This window comes from Salvelinus namaycush, chromosome 32 (assembly GCF_016432855.1).
Source record: "Salvelinus namaycush isolate Seneca chromosome 32, SaNama_1.0, whole genome shotgun sequence".
In the NCBI taxonomy this organism is placed as follows: domain Eukaryota; kingdom Metazoa; phylum Chordata; class Actinopteri; order Salmoniformes; family Salmonidae; genus Salvelinus; species Salvelinus namaycush.
Genome location: NC_052338.1, coordinates 33,272,459 through 33,292,330, shown reverse-complemented (window position 1 = coordinate 33,292,330; position 19,872 = coordinate 33,272,459). Strand labels below are relative to the sequence as shown.

The following is a 19,872-nucleotide window of genomic DNA, read 5'->3' as shown; positions in this document are numbered from 1 at the left end:
ATGATCGCCGCAGAAGGTAGATAGCTAGAATTTATAATAATGTGTGTAATATGCGGTTTAAAATGTATAAGTATATATCTATTGACCCTTATCTAAAGTAGGGCAAGATAGCAACGCCAAGGCTGGCTAACTAGCCATAGGCTGAACAAAAATATAAACGCAGGTCGTAAAGTGTTGGTCTCATGTTTCATGAGCTGAAATAAAAGATCCCATAAATGTTCCATATGCACAAAAAGCTTATTTCTCTCAAATTTTGTGAATGCATTTGTTTACATCCATGTTGGTGAGCATTTCTCATTTGACAAAATAATCCATCCACCTGACAAGTGTCAAGAAGCTTATTAAACAGCATGATCATTACACAGGAGCACCTTGTGCTGGGGACAATAAAAGGCCAGTCTAAAATGTGCAGTTTTGTCACACAAGATAATGCCACAGATGTCTCATGTTTTGAGGGAGTGTGCAATTGGCATGCTGACTGCAGGAATGCCCACCAGAGCTGTTGCCAGGGTATTTAATGTTAATTTCTCTACCATAAGCCAACGTCGTTTTAGAGAATTTGGTAGTACATACAACCGGCCTCACAACCACAGCCCATCCGGCTTCTTCACCGGTCCATACACTAACTCTGCATACCCTAACACTCATTACCCTAACCCTACATACCCTAACCCTCATTACCCTAACCCTACATACCCTAACCCTCATTAACCTAACCCTACATACCCTAACCCTCATTACCCTAACCCTACATACCCTAATCCTCCATACCCTAACTCTGCATACCCTAACCCTCCATATTCTAACCCGACATACTCTTACCCTACATACCCTAACCCTCCATACCCTAACCCTTCATACCCTAACCCTCCATACCCTAACTCTGCATACCCTAACCCTCCATACTCTAACCCTCATTACCCTAACCTTGCATACCCTAACCCTCCATACTCTAACCCTACATACCCTAACTTTGCATACCCTAATCCTACATACCCTAACTCTGCATACCCTAACCCTCCATACTCTAACCCTACATACTCTTACCCTACATACCCTAACCCTCCATACCCTAACCCTTCATACCCTAACCCTCCATACCCTAACCATACATACCCTAACCATACATACCCTAACCCTGCATACCCTAACCTTCCATACCCTAACCCTACATACTTTTACCATCCATACCCTAACCCTAACCCTTTATACCCTAACCCTCCATACTTTAACCATACATACCCTAACCCTCCATACCCTAAGCCTCCATACCCTAACCATACCCTAACCGTGTTGCTTTATGTCTTTCTGTTTATAATATCTCTGTCTGTTTTACATATTATGGTTAATGCTTTCTGTTTATATCTCTGTCTGTTTTACATATTATGGTTAATGCTTTCTGTTTATAATATCTCTGTTTGTTTTAGATATTATGGTTAATGCTTTCTGTTTTAGATATTATGGTTAATGCTTTCTGTTTTAGATATTATGGTTAATGCTTTCTGTTTTAGATATTATGGTTAATGCTTTCTGTTTTAGATATTATGGTTAATGCTTTCTGTTTTAGATATTATGGTTAATGCTTTCTGTTTTAGATATTATGGTTAATGCTTTCTGTTTTAGATATTATGGTTAATGCTTTCTGTTTTAGATATTATGGTTAATGCTTTCTGTTTTAGATATTATGGTTAATGCTGACTCAGCTGAGGCACTACTGCTCTTTCTCCTCACCTTTTCTCCCTCTTTTTTTCTCTCCCTCACTATCTCTCTATCTCTCTCCCTCACTGTCTCTCTATCTCTCTCCCTCACTATCTCTCTCCCTCACTATCTCTCTATCTCTCTCCCTCACTGTCTCTCTATCTCTCTCCCTCTCTTCTCTGTAACGTGCTGTATCCTGTGAATGTGACATATAAACATAGATTTTTGACAGTATTGACACATTTGTTGTTGTTTTGGCTCTGTACTCCAGCACCTTGAAATGATACAATGACTATGAGGTTAAAGTGCAGAATGACTATGAGGTTAAAGTGCAGAATGACTATAAGGTTAAAGTGCAGAATGACTATGAGGTTAAAGTGCAGAATGACTATAAGGTTAAAGTGCAGAATGACTATAAGGTTAAAGTGCAGAATGACTATGAGGTTAAAGTGCAGAATGACTATGAGGTTAAAGTGCAGAATGACTATGAGGTTAAAGTGCAGAATGACTATGAGGTTAAAGTGCAGAATGTCATCTTTCATTTCAGGGTAATTTCATCCATATCGGGTGAACCGTTTAGAAACCACAGCACATTTAAGGGGACCAAAAGTATTGGGACAATTCACTTATATGTGTATTAAAGTAATCAAAACTTTAGTATTTTTTTCCCATATTCCCAGCACACAATGACTACATCAAGCTTGTGGCTCTACCAACTTGTTGGATGTATTTGCTGTTTGTTTTGGTTGTGTTTCAGATTATTTTGTGCCCAATAGAAATTAACGCTAAATAATATATTGTGTCATTTTGGAGTCATTTTTATTGTAAATAAGAGTAGAATATGTTTCTAAACACTTCTACATTAAAGTGGATGCTACTATGATTACGGATAGTCCTGAATTAATCGTGAATAATGATGAGTCAGAAAGTTAGACGCACAAATATCCTACCCCCCAAAAATGCTAACCTCCCCTGTTATTGTAATGGTGAGAGGTTAGCATGTCTTGGGGGTAATGGTGCGACGCCTTGGCGGTATGATATTTGTGCTTCTAACTTTCTCACTAATTATTATTCACAATTCATTCAAGCTATACTGTTAGCAGCACAGACACCTACTTCACCTACACACACTGTGACCCCATGTTGTCCACCCTAATGTAGTCTCTCTCTCACAATTCAATTCAATTCAAAGGGCTTTATTGACATGGGAAACATATATTTACATTGTCAAAGCAAGTGAAATAGATAAACAAAAGTGAAATAAACAATCAAAAATTGAACAGTAAACAGTAAACATTATACTCACAAAAGTTGGGACCAAATTCTCTCTCTCTCTCTCTCTCTCTCTCTCGACTGTTTTCGGTCCCTGGCTGCAGTACAATCTGATACCTGAGGAGGGCGATGAGCAGCAGCTGCAGCAGCTACAGAAGGAGCCAGTTAACCTCTGCAGGACTCACACAAGAAGAAGAAAAAAAGTAAGGACCACAGAGTGAAATAGAACACAATGTTTTATATTGCTATCTCTATGGTAAGGATAGATAGAACACAATGTTTTATGTTGCTATCTCTATGGTAAGGATAGATAGAACACAATGTTTTATGTTGCTATCTCTATGGTAAGGATAGATAGAACACAATGTTTTATGTTGCTATCTCTATGGTAAGGATAGATAGAACACAATGTTTTATATTGCTATCTCTATGGTAATGATAGATAGAACACAATGTTTTATATTGCTATCTCTATGGTATTGATAGATAGAACACAATGTTTTATATTGCTATCTCTATGGTAAGGATAGATAGAACACAATGTGATCAGGCCTACCACTGTTGTGTCGTCTGCAAACTTAATGATGGTGTTGGAGTCGTGCCTGGCCACGCAGTCGTGCGTGAACAGGGAGTACAGCGATGGACTGAGTACGCACCCCTGGAGAGCTCCAGTATTGAGGATGAGCGTGGCGGATGTGTTGCTACCTACCCTCACCACCTGGGGGCGGCCCGTCAGGAAGTCCAGGATCCAGTTGCAGAGGGAGGTGTCTAGTCCGAGGATTCTTAGCTTAGTGATTAGCAATGAGGGTACTATGGTGTTGAATGCTGAGCTGTAGTCAATGAATAGCATTCTCACATAGGTGTTCCTTTTGTCCAGGTGGGAAAGGGCAGTGTGGGGTGCAATAGAGATTGCATCATCTGTGGATCTGTTTGGGCAGTATGCAAACTGGAGTGGGTCTAGGGTTTCTGGGATAATGGTGTTGATGTGAGCCATTACCAGCCTTTCAAAGCACTTCATGGCTACCGACGTGAGTGCTACGGGTCTGTAGTCATTTAGGCAGGTTGCCTTTGTGTTCTTGGGCACAGGGTATTACAGACTCAATCAGGGATATGTTGAAAATGTCAGTGAAGACACCTGCCAGTTGGTCAGCACATGCCCGGAGCACATGTCCTGGTAATCCGTCTGGCCCCGCAGCCTTGTGTATATGGACCTGTTTGAAGGTCTTACTCACGTCGGCTACGGAGAGCGGGATCACACAGTCGTCCGGAACAGCTGATGCTCTCATGCATGCCTCAGTGTTGCTTGCCTCGAAGCGAGCATAGAAGAGATTTAGATTTAGCTCGTCTGGTAGGCTCGTGTCACTGGGCAGCTCGTGGCTGTGTTTCCCTTTGTAGTCTGTAATAGTTTGCAAGCCCTGCCACATAAGATGAGCGTCGGAGCCGGTGTAGTATGATTCAATCTTAGCCCTGTATTGGCGCTTTGCCTGTTTGATGGTTCGTCGGAGGGCATAGCAGGATTTCTTATAAGCTTCCGGGTTAGCGTCCCGCACCTTGAAAGCGGCAGCTCCACCCTTTAGCTCAGTGCGAATGTTGCCTGTAATCCATGGCTTCTGGTTGGGGTTTGTAAGTCACTGTGGGAACGACGTCCTCGATGCACTTATTGATAAAGCCAGTGACTGATGAGGTGTACTCCTCAATGTCATTGGAAGAATCCTGGAACATGTCCAGTCTGTGAATGCAAAACAGTTCTGTAGTTTAGCATCTGCTTCATCTGACCACTTTTTTATAGACCGAGTCACTGGTGCTTCCTGCTTTAATTTTTGCTTGTAATCAGGAATCAGGAGGATAGAATTGTGGTCAGCTTCCCCAAATGTAGGGCAAGGGAGAGCTTTGAGTGTGGAGTACAGGTGATCTAGATTTCTTCCCCTCTGGTTGCGCATTTAAGATGTTGATAGAGATTAGGTAAAACTGATTTAAGTTTCCCTGCATTAAAGTCTCCGGCCGCTATGAGCGCCGCCTCTGGGTGAGCGGTTTCCTGTTTGCTTATTTCCTTATACAGCTGACTGAGTGCGGTCTTAGTGCATCCGTCTGTGGTGGTAAATAAACAGCCACGAAAAGTTTAGATGAAAACTCTCTTGGCAAATAGTGTGGTCTACAGTTTATCATAAGATACTCTACTTCAGGCGAGCAAAATCTAGAGACTTCCTTATATTTCGTGCACCAGCTGTTGTTTACAAATATGCACTGACCCCCCCCCCCACCCCCCACCTTCCCTCGTCTTACCGGAGTGTGCTGTTCTATCTAGCCGGTGCAGCATATATCCCGCTAGCTGAATATCCATGTCATCATTCAGCCACGATTCCGTGAAACATAAGATGTTACAGTTTTTGATGTCCCGTTGGTAGGATATTCGTGATTATATCTCATCTAATTTATTGTCCAATGATCGCACGTTGGCGAGTAATATTGACGGTAACGGCAGCTTTCTCACTCGCCTTCTGTGGATCCTTACAAGGCACCCTGCTCTGTGTCCTCTGTACCTGCGTCTCTTTCTCTTGCCAATAATGGGGATGTTGGCCTTGTCGGGTGTTAGCAGTATATCCTGTGCTTGTTGAAGAAAAAAATCTTTGTCTAACTACTAAAGGACACCAATAATAAGAAGAGACTTGCTTGGGCCAAGAAACACAAACAATGGACATTAGATCGGTGGAAATCTGTCCAAATTTGAGATTTTTGGTTCCACCCGCCGTGTCTTTGTGAGACACAGAGTAGGTGAACGGATTATCTCCGGATGTGTGGTTCGCACTGTGAAGCGTAGAGGAGGAGGTATGATGGTGTGGGGGTGCTTTGCTGGTGACACTGTCAGTGATTTATTTAAAATTTAAGGCACACTTAACCAGCATGGCTACCACAGCATTCTGCAGCGATATGCCATCCCACCTGGTTTGCGCTTAGTGGGACTATCATTTGTTTTTCAACAGGACAATGACCCAACACACCTCCAGGCTGTGTAAGGGCTATATGACCAAGAAGGAGAGTGATGGAGTGCTGCATCAGATGACCTGGCCTCCACAATCTCCTGACTTCAACCCATTTGAGATGGTTTGGGATGTGTTGGACCACAGAGTGAAGGAAAAGCAGCCAACAAGTGCTCAGCATATGTGGGAACTTCTTAAAGACTGTTGGAAAAGCATTCCAGGTGAAGCTGGTTGAGAGAATGCCAAGAGTGTGCAAAGTTGTCATTTAGGCAAACGGGTGGCTATTTTGAAGAATCTAAAATATAAATATATTTTTATTTGTTTAACACTTTTTTGGTTACTACATGATTCCATATGTGTTATTCCATAGTGTTGACATCTTCAATCTTATTCTAGAATGTAGAAAGTAGTAAGAATCAACAAAAACCCTTGAATGAGTAGGGGTGTCTAAACTTTATATCCAGTTTCCTCAGATCTATTATTAAATCTGAGGAGAGTAGTGTTGTTTATAGACCAGACCTACCGTATTGGTGTATCCAGATCTCACAACATCTGGAGAAGTGTTTAACATCTTCAAAAGCCTTCTCCCCATCTCAGTTTACAATCCAGGGTTACTCCAAGCAGTTTAGTCACCTCAACTTGATCAATTTCCACATTATTTATTACAAGATTTAGTTGAGGTTTAGGGAATGATTTGTCCCAAATACAATGCTTTTAAGTTTTTGAAATATTTAGGAACAAGGGAGGGCCAGAAAGATCATGTTTTGTTTTTTGGTTATTAATTGTCAAGCTTTAAAAGATCATGTTTTACTGTAGTAGCTGACGTGTATAGTGTTGAGTCATCCGCATACATAGACACACTCAAAGCAATTGGCATGTCGTTAGTAAAGATTGAAAAGCGTAAGAACATTCTAGAACACCCTCTGTGTTCTGTTAGACAGGTAACTCTTTATCCACAATATAGAAGGGGGTGTAAAGCCATAACACTTCAGTTCTTTCCAGCAGCAGACTATGATCGATAATGTCAAAAGCCACACTGATGTCTAACAAAACAGCCCCCCCACAATCTTTTTATCATCAATTTCTCTCAGCCAATCATTTGTGTAAGTGCTGTGCTTGTTGAATGTCCTTCCCTATAAGCGTGCTGAAATGTCTTTACTGTAAAATATCATTGTAGAAGGTCAAACACACATTTCTTCGAATCTTTACTAAGGGTTGGTAACAGGCTGATTGGTCGGCTATTTCAGCCAGTAAAGGGGGCTTTACTATTCTTGGGTAGCAGAATGACTTTTGCCTTCCTCCAGGCCTGATGGCACACACTCTCTAGTAGGCTTAGATTGAAGATATAGCAAACAGGAGTGGTAATATTATCCGCTATTATCCTCAGTCATTTTCCATCCAAGTCGTCAGACCCCAGTGGCTTGCCATTGTTGATAGACAACAATAATTTTTTCACCTCTTCCACACTCACTTTACGGAATTCAAAATTACAATTCTTGTCTTTCATAATTTGGTCCGATATACTTGGATGTGTAGTGTCAGCGTTTGTTGCTGGCATGTCATCCCTACGTTTGCTGATCTTGTCAATGAAAAAAATCATTAAAGTAGTTGGTAATATCAGTGGGTTTTCTGATGAATGAGCCATCTGATTCAATGAATGATGGAGCTGAGTTTGCCTTTTTTCCTAACATTTCATTGAAGGAGCTCCAAAGCTTTTTACTATCATTCTTTGTGTCATTTATCTTTGTTTCATAGTGTAGTTTCTTCTTCTTTTTATTCAGTTTAGTCGCATGATTTCTCAGTTTGCAGCACGTTTGCCAATCAGTTGTGCAGTCAGACTTATTTGCCGTTCATTTTGCATCATTCCTCTCAACCATACATTTTTAAATTCCTCATCAATCCACTGCTATTTAACAGTTTTTACAGTCATTTTCTTAAATGTAACTAGTAACTGGAATAAGCAATTTCAAAAATGTGTCAAGTGCAGCATCTGGCTGCTCCTCATTACACACCACAGACCAGCAAATATTCTTTACATCAACAACATAGGAATCACTACAAAACTTTTTGTATGACCTCTTATACACTATATTAGGCCCAGACTTTGGAACTTTGGTTTTCCTAGATAGCAGAAGTAGATATTCTCATGGCTTGGGGGTAGAAGCTGTTTAGAAGCCTCTTGGACCTAGACTTGGCGCTCCGGTACCGCTTGCCGTGCGGTAGCAGAGAGAACAGACTATGACTGGGGTGGCTGGAGCTCTTTAAACGTTACTAATGTTTTCTTATGAGAATATGACTTTAAATAAAACCATGGACAAACCTGCAGAAAACATTATGCTGAAGGATCGAAATTCCCACAGAACAAAGTTGTTTCTTAACGTTCTCTGAATCATTTGAGAACATTACTTTAAAGCTGTAACGTGTAACTTTTTTGGGTGACCCGACCAGATTCACATAGAAATATGAGGTGTCCTGTGCTGTAGGGTTCTCTCACCTTGAACCTAGTTGGTAGCCTGTCTGCAACACACGACACCAATCTATACAAGCCGGGAATGTGCCGGAATTAGAACACACACACAGAATCACAGCCCAGGAAACACACACTTCTACGCCGGCAGCCAGGCACCAACCAACATTTCCGTTCACCTAGTAGGAGTCAATAGTGGTACACACTCTAATGCCGCTTTCAAGTCACTTCGGAAACTTGGACATTTCCGACTTGCTTTCTCGTTGTAGAAAGATGATACCCCGAGTTTCCCACTTGGGATGTATCAGAATGAATCAATAGCAAGCTTTACACAAATAACTTTTAACTCGGAGGTTCCGAGTTTTCCCGACATGACGTGAACGAGGCAAAACACACATACACGCTGTCCAACACACACACACACACACACACACACACACACACACACACACACACACACACAGACGTTGTCCTATAATTATTCTCCCTGTGATGCTCTGTAAAGACGTAAACTGTGTTCGCTGGTTTGGAACTTCTCTGATCTCTGCTATAATAGTACCGCAGGTCAACTCCCCTGCCCTGAGCCACACACACGGCTAGCCTCAATATTAACCATCCTGAACTCGCAAACTTACATTCTGTTTCGCTACACGGATGTAAGAGATCAGGACGCTTGGTATGAGCCTAACACAGAAATGTGTCAAAGTGGAAAGGATTTTACAACATACTGTTAGGTTCTTATTAGTTCAGAGTAAATAACTCACGGACACTAGACGACCTTATCTAAGTTTAATTCTTCCCAAAGGGTCGTTACAGCTGTAATTCAGACACCGACATGGCTTACCCCCCGTGGTGGTATTCATACCCCACTTTGGGTGGAGTCTCCTCCGTATCTCTAAACATTTCATCCTTCTTGCTAAGCAGGGAACTAAGCGATATGAGCCTTCAACGGTTTCTCCCCTTATAAGTACTGTCACATGCAATTCTGTTTTCCCTGCACTCAACACATTCCAACCTTAGTTGTCTTACTACAGAGGACCACGAACTTGTCAGTCCTTTATAAACTATGCATCTGATCTATCATGTCTTTAACATCTCAATGTTCAAAGTTTACCCAGAATCCATCTCTGACAGCAGAATATAGAGCAGCTTTGATCCGTCTGAGGAGCCAAGTGCTGCTTCCCCTACAGCAGCCTCACATCTCAACTCCGGCACAAAATGGCTGACATAACCCACCCAGATGGCTGCTACAACTGTAACACGTGATGAGCCATTTGGCACAAAATGGTTGCTACACACAGTTAGTAGATTCACTGAGTTTCCTCCAGGCCAGTGGCAAAATCCCTGTGGTTCGATGAAAGTAGAGCCTCTGGTGTAGGTGTGGTGACTGTTGTCATGGGGATTGTGAGGTGACTGACAGAGAAGAACTCAGGAAGGCTTTAGAGAAGAAAATAAACGTCAGTGGAATTTATTCAGTTTCATACAAAGGAGAAGCACTACAAAGAGAAGGACGGGACAACATAGAAGGGGTCGGGGGTTAGAGGTCAGACAGGGGTTAGAGGTCGTTACAGTGGGGATCGGGGTTAAGGGTGAAGGGTTGTTGTGGTAAAGGAGAGTTTTTTGGTGGACGTTGTTACTCGGCCTTGATGTAAGAGCGTGTGCAGATGACATCACCAAGAGTCAGTGTCTGTGGAGAGGAGAGGAGAGGAGAGGAGAGTTAGATATACAACAGACACATTCTTACATGTAAGAGTTAACACCAATACACACACACACACACACACACGGTACTGTAACGGCTGTCGTAGTCGTTCTCCTCCTCAGACGAGGAGGAGCATGGATCGGACCAAGATGCGGATTGGTAAGTATTCATATTTTAATGGGAAAACAACAAACACTACAAAATACACCAACCAACAAACGTGACTAACCTGAAACAGTCCTGTGTGGCCCAAACACTGACACAGGAACAAACACCCACAAAACACAAGTGAAACCCTGGCTGCCTTAGTATGATTCTCAATCAGGGACAACGATTCACAGCTGTCTCTGATTGAGAATCATACCAGGCCGAACACAAAATCCCAACATAGAAAATCAAACCTAGACCAACCCACCCAACTCACGCCCTGACCAACTAAAACAAATACATGACAAAGGAAAACAGGTCAGGAACGTGACATAACCCCCCCCTTAAGGTGCGAACTCCGGGCGCACCAGCACAAAGTCTAGGGGAGGGTCTGGGTGGGCGTCTGTCCACGGTGGCGGCTCTGGCGCTGGTCGTGGTCCCCACCCCACCATAGTCAACCCCCGCTTCCGTGGCCTCCTCCCAATATTCACCCTCCATGTCAATCCCACTATTCCAAAGGGCAGTAACAGACTGAGGGGTAGCACCTGACTGAGGGGTAGCACCTGACTAAGGGGCAGCACCGGACTAAGGGGCAGCACCAGGATAAGGGGCAGCACCAGGATAAGGGGCAGCACCAGGATAAGGGGCAGCACCAGGATAAGGGGCAGCACCAGGATAAGGGGCAGCACCAGGATAAGGGGCAGCTCCGGACTGAGGGACGGCAGCTCCGGACTGAGGGACGGATCCTGGCTGGATGACTCTGGCGGATCCTGGCTGGCGGAAGGCTCTGGCGGATCCTGGCTGGCGGAAGGCTCTGGCGGATCCTGGCTGGCGGAAGGCTCTGGCGGATCCTGGCTGGCGGAAGGCTCTGGCGGATCCTGGCTGGCGGAAGGCTCTGGCGGATCCTGGCTGGCGGAAGGCTCTGGCGGATCCTGGCTGGCGGAAGGCTCTGGCGGATCCTGGCTGGCGGAAGGCTCTGGCGGATCCTGGCTGGCGGAAGGCTCTGGCGGATCCTGGCTGGCGGAAGGCTCTGGCTGGTCCTGGCTGGACGGCTCTGGCTGGTCCTGGCTGGACGGCTCTGGCTGGTCCTGGCTGGACGGCTCTGGCTGGTCCTGGCTGGACGGCTCTGGCTGGTCCTGGCTGGACGGCTCTGAAGGCTCGGGACAGACAGGCAGCTCTGAACAGACGGGCAGCTCTGACGGCTCGGGACAGACGGGCAGCGCTGGGCAGGCAGACAGTTCAGACCACGCTGGGCAGGCAGACAGTTCAGGCAGCGCTGAGCAGGCAAGCAGCGCAGGCGGCGTTGGACAGACAGCCGACTCTGACCTGCTGAGGCGCACAGTAGGCCTGGTGCGTGGTGCCGGAACTGGAGGCACTGGGCTGGAGACACGCACCACAGGGAGAGTGCGTGGAGGAGGAACAGGGCTCTGGAAACGCACTGGAAGCCTGGTGCGTGGTGTTGGCACTGATGGTACTGGGCTGGGGTGGGAAGGTGGCGCCGGATATACCGGACCGTGAAGGAGGACCCGCGCTCTTGAGCACCGAGCCTCCCCAACCCTACCAGGTTGAATGGTCCCCGTAGTCCTGCCAGTGCGGCGAGGTGGAATAGCCCGCACTGGGCTATGCAGGCGAACCGGGGACACCACCTGTAAGGCTGGTGCCATGTACGCCGGCCCGAGGAGACGTACTGGAGGCCAGATATGTTGGGCCGGCTTCATGGCACCCGGCTCGATGCCCAACCTAGCCCTCCCAGTGCGGCAAGGTGGAATAGCCCGCACTGGGCTAAGCACGCGTACTGGGGACACCGTGCGCTCCACCGCATAACACGGTGTCTGACCAGTATGACGCCCTCTCACTCCACGGTAAGCCCGGGGAGTTGGCTCGGGTATCCAACCCGGCTTCGCCACACTCCCCTTTAGCCCCCCCCCAAGAAATTTTTGGGTGAGCCTCTCGGGCTTCCAGCCGCTCTGCCTTGCTTTCGCCTCATAAAACCTCCTCTCCGCTTTCGCTGCCTCCAGCTCCGCTTTGGGGCGGCGACACTCCTCTGGCTCTGCCCAGGGTCCTTTCCCGTCTAGGATTTCCTCCCAAGTCCATTCCTCTTTTCCCCATTGCTGTTGTTCTTGCCTTCCTTCTCCATTCCGCTTGATCCTGTTTTGGTGGGTGTTTCTGTAACGGCTGTCGTAGTCGTTCTCCTCCTCAGACGAGGAGGAGCATGGATCGGACCAAGATGCGGATTGGTAAGTATTCATATTTTAATGGGAAAACAACAAACACTACAAAATACACCAACCAACAAACGTGACTAACCTGAAACAGTCCTGTGTGGCCCAAACACTGACACAGGAACAAACACCCACAAAACACAAGTGAAACCCTGGCTGCCTTAGTATGATTCTCAATCAGGGACAACGATTCACAGCTGTCTCTGATTGAGAATCATACCAGGCCGAACACAAAATCCCAACATAGAAAATCAAACCTAGACCAACCCACCCAACTCACGCCCTGACCAACTAAAACAAATACATGACAAAGGAAAACAGGTCAGGAACGTGACAGGTACTGACCAGTTCGAGGGCGTTGCCACTGACTTCACGGACCAGAGTGGTCTCCTTGCCGTCCCACTTCTGCACGTGAATCATCTTACCACCGTCTACCGTTATTAGGGACTAGAGAGAGAACGAGACATTATGAACACACACGTCATCTCCCACTGAAGGTACAATCCACTGCTGATAAAGGAGAAGTCTCAGTGGGTTTGAGACTGAGGTTAACGTGGATGTAATTGCCAGATAAAGAATGCCTACTGCACACTCTTAGAAAAAAAGGTGCTATCTAAAACCTAATATGGTTCTTCAGCTGTCCCCATGGGAGAACCCTTTGAAGAACCCTTTTTAGTTCCATGTAAAACCCTTTCTGCAGAAGGAGAAAAAAAGGGGTTTTACCTGGAACTAAAAAGGGTTTTACCTGGAACCAAAAATGGTTATTCTATTCCGAAGAACCCTTTTGGAACCCTTTTTTCTAAGAGTGTATGTAGCATGTGTGCCCACCTATCAAGAGTTAAAGTCGCTAGATACACACACACTCTATATATTACACACTCACCCTATCACGAGTAACCATTCCTCAACAATAAGACATTGTGTGTCTTTCTGTTCACTCAGATCATGCTCAGTTGCCTTTCTCCCCCCTCCCCTCTCTCTCTCTCCCCTCTCTCTCTCTCTCTCTCTCTCTCTCTCTGTGTCTCTCTCTCTCTCTGTGTCTCTCTCTCTCTCTGTCGCTCTCTCTCTCTCTCTCTCTCTCTCTCTCTCTCTCTCATCGATGTAGCATTTGTCTCTTGTCACACAGCTACAACTCATTATCCTTGACCTCTCACCTCTTATCTTCGACCCCCTCAACCCTAACTGACCCACCCAACAATGCAAAGCCTCTGTCTCTGTCTGTCTGTTTGATCCAGGTAGTAGGTCTGTTTTCAAATCCTTGGCTCTCCTACTGAGACCTCTGATGGATATCATGGCAGATACAACCATTTTGCTATAATCCATCATACTTAACCTCTCGGCCCCTAACCCCTGACCTCTAACCTTTCACCCCATTATAAGGATACACACTCGTGACAACTCTTACGATGCGTTATAACGGCCTCATAATGCGTATTAGCTGTTAAGTTTAACGCGTTAGCCATAAAAATTATAAAAACATATCGTTGCTACCACCACCATAATGTATGACTATAATCAGCAGCTAGCCATCTAGGACTTAGGTCAGTCTCTTAGCGCTCGTGACCTCTTACCTTGACCTTCCTGTCGTCGGCGGTGGTCTCGTCGAACTCCTCTCCCAGTTTGAAGGAGATCTCGGTGTTCTTGAAGGTGCTCTGTGTCTTCAGGGTGACCGTGTCTCCCGCTACCTCGATGACGGTGGTGGGTTTAGTCATACCGCCAACCTGGCGGGTTGCAAAGCCCACACCTGTCAATCAAAAAACACATCAGACTTCAGATTCGGGATAAGACTATTATAGCCTAGCTATCTCATCTTGATAAGAAATACACTTTAGATTTAATCTGGATGTATAGTTATATACTGCTGCTGCTGCTGCCAATACGGCCCCACCCTTAACGTTGACATTCATTTCTGAGGAAAAACCCAAATTCAATGAACAAAATCACCAACACTTTTGGGATTCATGATGTGTAACTGACTGTTTCACAAGGCCATAACAACGTATTGTAACTATGGTGACTATAGGTCAAAAAGAGAACAAACCGTACTAAAGGGAACAGACTTGTGACCAGACAATGCACCGCTGACTGTTCTCACTCCATCTCACGCACGCACGCACGCACGCACGCACGCACGCACGACACACACACACACACACACACACACAGACACACACACAGACACACACACACACACAGACACACACACACAGACACACACACACACAGACACACAGACACACAGACACACAGACACACACACACACACACACACACACACACAGACACACAGACACACAGACACACAGACACACACACACACACACACAGACACACACACACACACACACACACACTAATCTCTAGTTTGTGTGTTTTTCTTTAAATATTCAGCCAAAGTCATCAGAGTTGACCGGGTTGAGTGTGGAGGGGTACGGTCTAGAGTACAGTCCTTCTGCCCTCAACTGAAGTAACGTTTCTGTCACAGCCGAGTTTATCTCCCAAGGCTAAACCGTGACACACTCATACAACAAACAGCCTGTGTGTGTGTGTGTGTGTGTGTGTGTGTGTGTGTGTGTGTGTGTGTGTGTGTGTGTGTGTGTGTGTGTGTGTGTGTGTGTGTGTGTGTGTGTGTGTGTGTGTGTTGCCTGTGATCAGGAGAGTTGGGTCTGGGGTTGGGGGTCATTACCATGGTGACAAGCGCAGACACGTCGATGCTAATAACGCCCATCGGTCACCAAACAGGGGTCGCACACACACACACACACACACACACACACACACACACACACACACACACACACACACACACACACACACACACACACACACACTATGTTAATATTCAACCCCTCCTCACAATGCTAGCTTCAGACAAGGAACGCTCTTTCAGAGAATTTCACCCCTTTGTGTGTGTGTGTGTGTGTGTGTGTGTGTGTGTGTGTGTGTGTGTGTGTGTGTGTGTGTGTGTGTGTGTGTGTGTGTGTGTTTATGGTGCAGACCATAAAGAGCTTCTCACAGTGGAGGCATATCCCCCTCCCCCATTTAAAGTCTCTCTTTCTTCTCCCCTCCCTCTCTCTCTCTCTTTCTTCTCCTCCCCCCTCCCTCTCTCTCTCTCTCTTTCTTCTCCTCTCCTTCTCTCTCTCTCTCTCTCTTTCTTCTCCTCCCCCCTCCCTCTCTCTCTCTCTTTCTTCTCCTCCCCCCTTCCTCTCTCTCTCTTTCTTCTTCTCCTCCCCCCTCCCTCTCTCTCTCTCTTTCTTCTCCTCCCCCCTCCCTCTCTCTCTCCCTCCTGATTTTCTATCTCCATCTTTTTCTGTTCCAGTGGAGGCTGGTGGGAGGGGCTATAGAAGGATGAGCTCATTGTAATGGCTGGAATTAAATAAATGGAACGCTATCAAACCACATGTTCGGCTCCGTGCCATTGATTCTATTCCAGCCAATACAATGAGGACGTCCTTCTATAGCTTCTCCCACCAGCCTCCGCTGTTCTGTTCCTACTTCTCTCTCTCTCCTTCTGTCCCTTTCCCTCTCTTCCCTCTTCCTTCTCTCTCTTTTTGCAATTGTCCCGACCACACCCAGTCTCCCCATGCCTGACATTAACGTCTGCATTGTCCCTTTAAAGAGACACTTTGGGTTTGTGGCAATGAAGCCCTTTATCTACTTAATATGAACTCTCTGTGTCCAGTGTGAAGGTAGTTAGAGGTAGTTTTTATGTCTCTGTGTCCAGTATGAAGGTAGTTTTGGCGAGCCAATGCTAACTAGCGTTAGCACAATAACTGGAGGTCTATGGTATATACTAGCATGCTAGCAGTTACCATAGACCTCTAGTTATTGCACTAACACTAGTTTGCAATTACGCTAATGCTAGTTAGCGATTTCCTTCAAACTGCACACAGAGACATACAACTGTTATCCATGAGTTCCTCTGACTCTGGTGAAGTAGATGAAGGGCCTCATTGGCTCCCGAGTGGCGCAGCGGTCTAAGGCCCTGCATCTCAGTGCTAGAGGCGTCACTACAGACCCTGGTTTGATTCCAGGCTGTATCACAACCGGCCCGTGATTGGGAGCCCCGTAGGGCGGCGCATAATTGGCCCGGGTTAGGGTTTGGTCGGGGTAGGCCGTCATTGTAAATAGGAATTTGTTCTTAACTGACTTGCCTAGTTAAATAAGGTTAAAAAAATGTCAAAATCCTGCTTTATCCTTAAACACACATGCTCTGCTACTTACACACACACACACACATGCTCTGCTACTTACACACACACACATGCGGGCGACCACACACACATATGGTGGGCATGCATAAATACACACACCTGCGTGTGTGTGTGTGTGTGTGTATGTGTTCACAAACACATCTGCACAAAAATACACAAAAGAGGCTGCACACAAACACCTTTAAGTATTGATGAACAGTCACACCCTTCTCACAAGTGTACACATACACCAGCAGGCAGGCAGGGAGGAAGGGAGGGAGGAAGGGAGGGACGCACACCCCATGCTTTACCACTTTACTGTTACTCGACACACACCCGCATGTATAAAACACACACACACACACACACACACACACACACACACACACACACACACACACACACACACACACACACACACACACACACATACACACACACACACACTGCTCACCCAGGGCCTTCATGTATTCATCAAAGTTCTTGCTCTCCTTCAGGTTCCATGTGCCTGCGAATGCATCAGCCATGTTAGCAGTAGTGTGGAGAAATGAGAGGCCAGCAAGAGAGAGAGAGAGAGGAGGGAGAGGAGGGAGAGGGGCAGAGAGAATGGAGTCAGCACCACTGCTATGCTGCAATCCTACTGGTCGGCTTAAGACCGGCTGTTCGTGATGTCATCACTCTGAGAGGGAGAGAGGAGGGGAGAAGACAGACAGACAGACAGACAGACAGACAGACAGACAGACAGACAGACAGACAGACAGACAGACAGACAGACAGACGTCCCCTCAGCCAGCTGGTTCCCGGGCTCAGTTCACAAACAGACCCCACAGAGCCCCAGGCCAGAAACACAATTAGACCCAACCAAATTATGAGAAAGCAAATATATAACTATGTGACACAGTGGAAAGAATCAACTAAAAAACCAGAGCAAATTGGAACGCTATCTGGCTCTTAACAGAGAGGACACAGTAAACAGCTCCAACAGTGATGAACTCCTGTATGTTAGGTGAAATGTCACTAAGTGCAATCACAGCAGTGAGATTTGTGGACCGTTGTCATGGAAAAAGAGCAACCTGTGGAGTGCAAACAACATTGTAAATATCACCACTTTTCAGATTATTTTGTCTTCGTTCTCTATTCGTATTACAACTATTGGACATGACTAAAACACTGTACATAGCTGATAATATAACACGTGAAATGTCTATCATTTTGAAACCTTTTTGAGTTCAATCTTTACTGTTCGTTTCTAAGAGTTTTTTTGATGATGTTGTTTACTGAGTTTTTTCTCAGTTTTGTTTATATTGTTTATTTCACTTGCTTTGGCAATGTAAACATACACTATATGACTAAAAGTATGTAGACACCTGCTCATTGAACATCTCATTCCAAATCATGAAGATTAATATGGAGTTGGTCTCCCCCTTTCGCTGCTATATATAACAGCCTCCACTCTTCAGAGAAGGATTTCCACCAGATGTTGGAACATTGCTGCGGGGACTTGCTTCCATTCAGCCACAAGAGCATTAGTGAGGTTGGGCGATTAGGTCTGGCTCGCAGTCGGCGTTCCAATTCATCCCAAATGCCATTGAATGCATCTAGAATGCCATTGAAGGCATCTAGAATGCCATTGAAGGCATCTAGAATGCCATTGAATGCTGTAGCGTTGAGATTTCCCTTCACTGGAACTAAGGGGCCTGAACCATTAAAAAACATCACTCCAGAGAATGCGTTTCCACTGCTCCAGAGTCCAATGGCGGTGAGCTTTACACCACTCCAGCCGACACTTGGCATTGCGCATGGTGATCTTAGGCTTGTATCCGGCTGCTCGGCCATGGAAACCCATTTCATGAAGCTCCCGACGAACAGTTCTTGTGCTGACGTTGCTTCCAGGTGCAGTTTGGAACTCGGTATTGAGTGTTGCAACAGAGGACAGACGAACGGTCCCGTTCTGTGAGTTTGTGTGGCCTACCACTTCACCGGCTGAGCCGTTGTTGCTCCTATACATTTCCACTTCACAATAACAGCACTTACAGTTGACCGGGGCAGCTCTAGCAGGGCAGAAAGTTGACGAACTGACTTGTTGGAAAGGTGACATTCTGTGACGGTGCCACGTTGAAACTCACTGAGCTCTTCAGTACCGGTCATTCTACTGCCGATGTTTGTCTATGGAGATCTCATGGCTGTGTGCTCGATTTTATACACCTGTCAGCAACGGGTGTGGCTGAAATAGCCGAATCCACTAATTTGATGGGGTGTACATATACTTTTGTATATATAGTCTATGTTTCCCATGCCAATAAAGCCCCTTTGAATTGAATAGAGGGAGGGAGAGAGGCGGGGAGAGGCAGGGGGAGGGGCAGGGGCAGGGGGAGGGGCAGGGGCAGGGGGAGGGGTAGAGGGATAGTAAGGAGTCCAGCGGGTAGAATCAAATAATAAAAATATAAAATAGGAAGAAGAAGAGAACTGAGGATTGGGGGAGGATGGAGGAGAAGAACACTGCTCAGAGAGGGAGGGAGGGAGGGAGGGAGGGAGGGAGGGAGGGAGGGAGGGAGGGAGGGAGGGAAGGAAGGAAGGAGGGAGGGAGGGAGGGGAAGAACACTGCTCAGAGAGAGTGGGAGGGATGGAAAGGGGAGGAGGAGGAGAAGAACACTGCTCAGAGAGAGTGGGAGGGATGGAAAGGGGAGGAGGGAGGAGGGAGGAGAAGAACACTGCTCAGAGAGAGTGGGAGGGATGGAACGGGGAGGAGGAGGAGAAGAACACTGCTCAGAGAGGGAGGGAGGGAGGGAGGGAGGGAGGGAGGGAGGGAGGGAGGGGAAGAACACTGCTCAGAGAGAGTGGGAGGGATGGAAAGGGGAGGAGGGAGGAAAAGAACACTGCTCAGGGAGGGAGGGAGGGAGGGAGGGAGGGAGGGAGGGAGGAGAAGAACCCTGCTCAGAGAGGGAGGGAGGGAGGGAGGAGAAGAACACTGCTCAGAGAGGGAGGGAGGGAGGGAGGGAGGGAGGGAGGGAGGGAGGGAGGAGAAGAACACTGCTCAGAGAGGGAGGGAGGGAGGGAGGGAGGGAGGGAGGAGAAGAACCCTGCTCAGAGAGAGTGGGAGGGATGGAAAGGGGAGGAGGGAGGAGAAGAACACTGCTCAGGGAGGGAGGGAGGGAGGGAGGGAGGGAGGGAGGGAGGGAAGGGGAGGGAGGGA

At 46.5% G+C, this 19,872-nt stretch overlaps 1 protein-coding gene across 1 annotated transcript; it reads right to left on the bottom strand.

Moving 5' to 3' along the window:
* Nucleotides 1-9,190: 9,190 nt before the first annotated feature.
* LOC120026969 (fatty acid-binding protein, heart-like) lies at nucleotides 9,191-17,267 on the bottom strand. Its single transcript, XM_038971787.1, has 4 exons — nucleotides 17,134-17,267; nucleotides 14,058-14,230; nucleotides 12,832-12,933; nucleotides 9,191-10,102 (listed from the first exon to the last, which is right to left on the bottom strand). The coding sequence occupies exons 1-4, from the start codon at nucleotides 17,204-17,206 to the stop codon at nucleotides 10,049-10,051; spliced, it is 402 nt and encodes a 133-aa protein (XP_038827715.1). The 5' UTR covers nucleotides 17,207-17,267; the 3' UTR covers nucleotides 9,191-10,048.
* Between the last annotated feature and the right edge of the window lie 2,605 nt (nucleotides 17,268-19,872).

What these genes read in the sequence shown, in the direction of transcription:
- LOC120026969 (XM_038971787.1), bottom strand. Translation starts at nt 17,206, where the DNA reads ATGGCTGATGCATTCGCAGGCACATGGAACCTGAAGGAGAGCAAGAAC. An exon ending in CCGACGACAGGAAGGTCAAG is followed by an intron (nt 12,934 to 14,057) that starts GTAAGAGGTCAC and finishes TTCTCTCTCTAG; the next exon opens with TCCCTAATAACGGTAGACGG. An exon ending in GTGGCAACGCCCTCGAACTG is followed by an intron (nt 10,103 to 12,831) that starts GTCAGTACCTGT and finishes TCCTCTCCACAG; the next exon opens with ACACTGACTCTTGGTGATGT.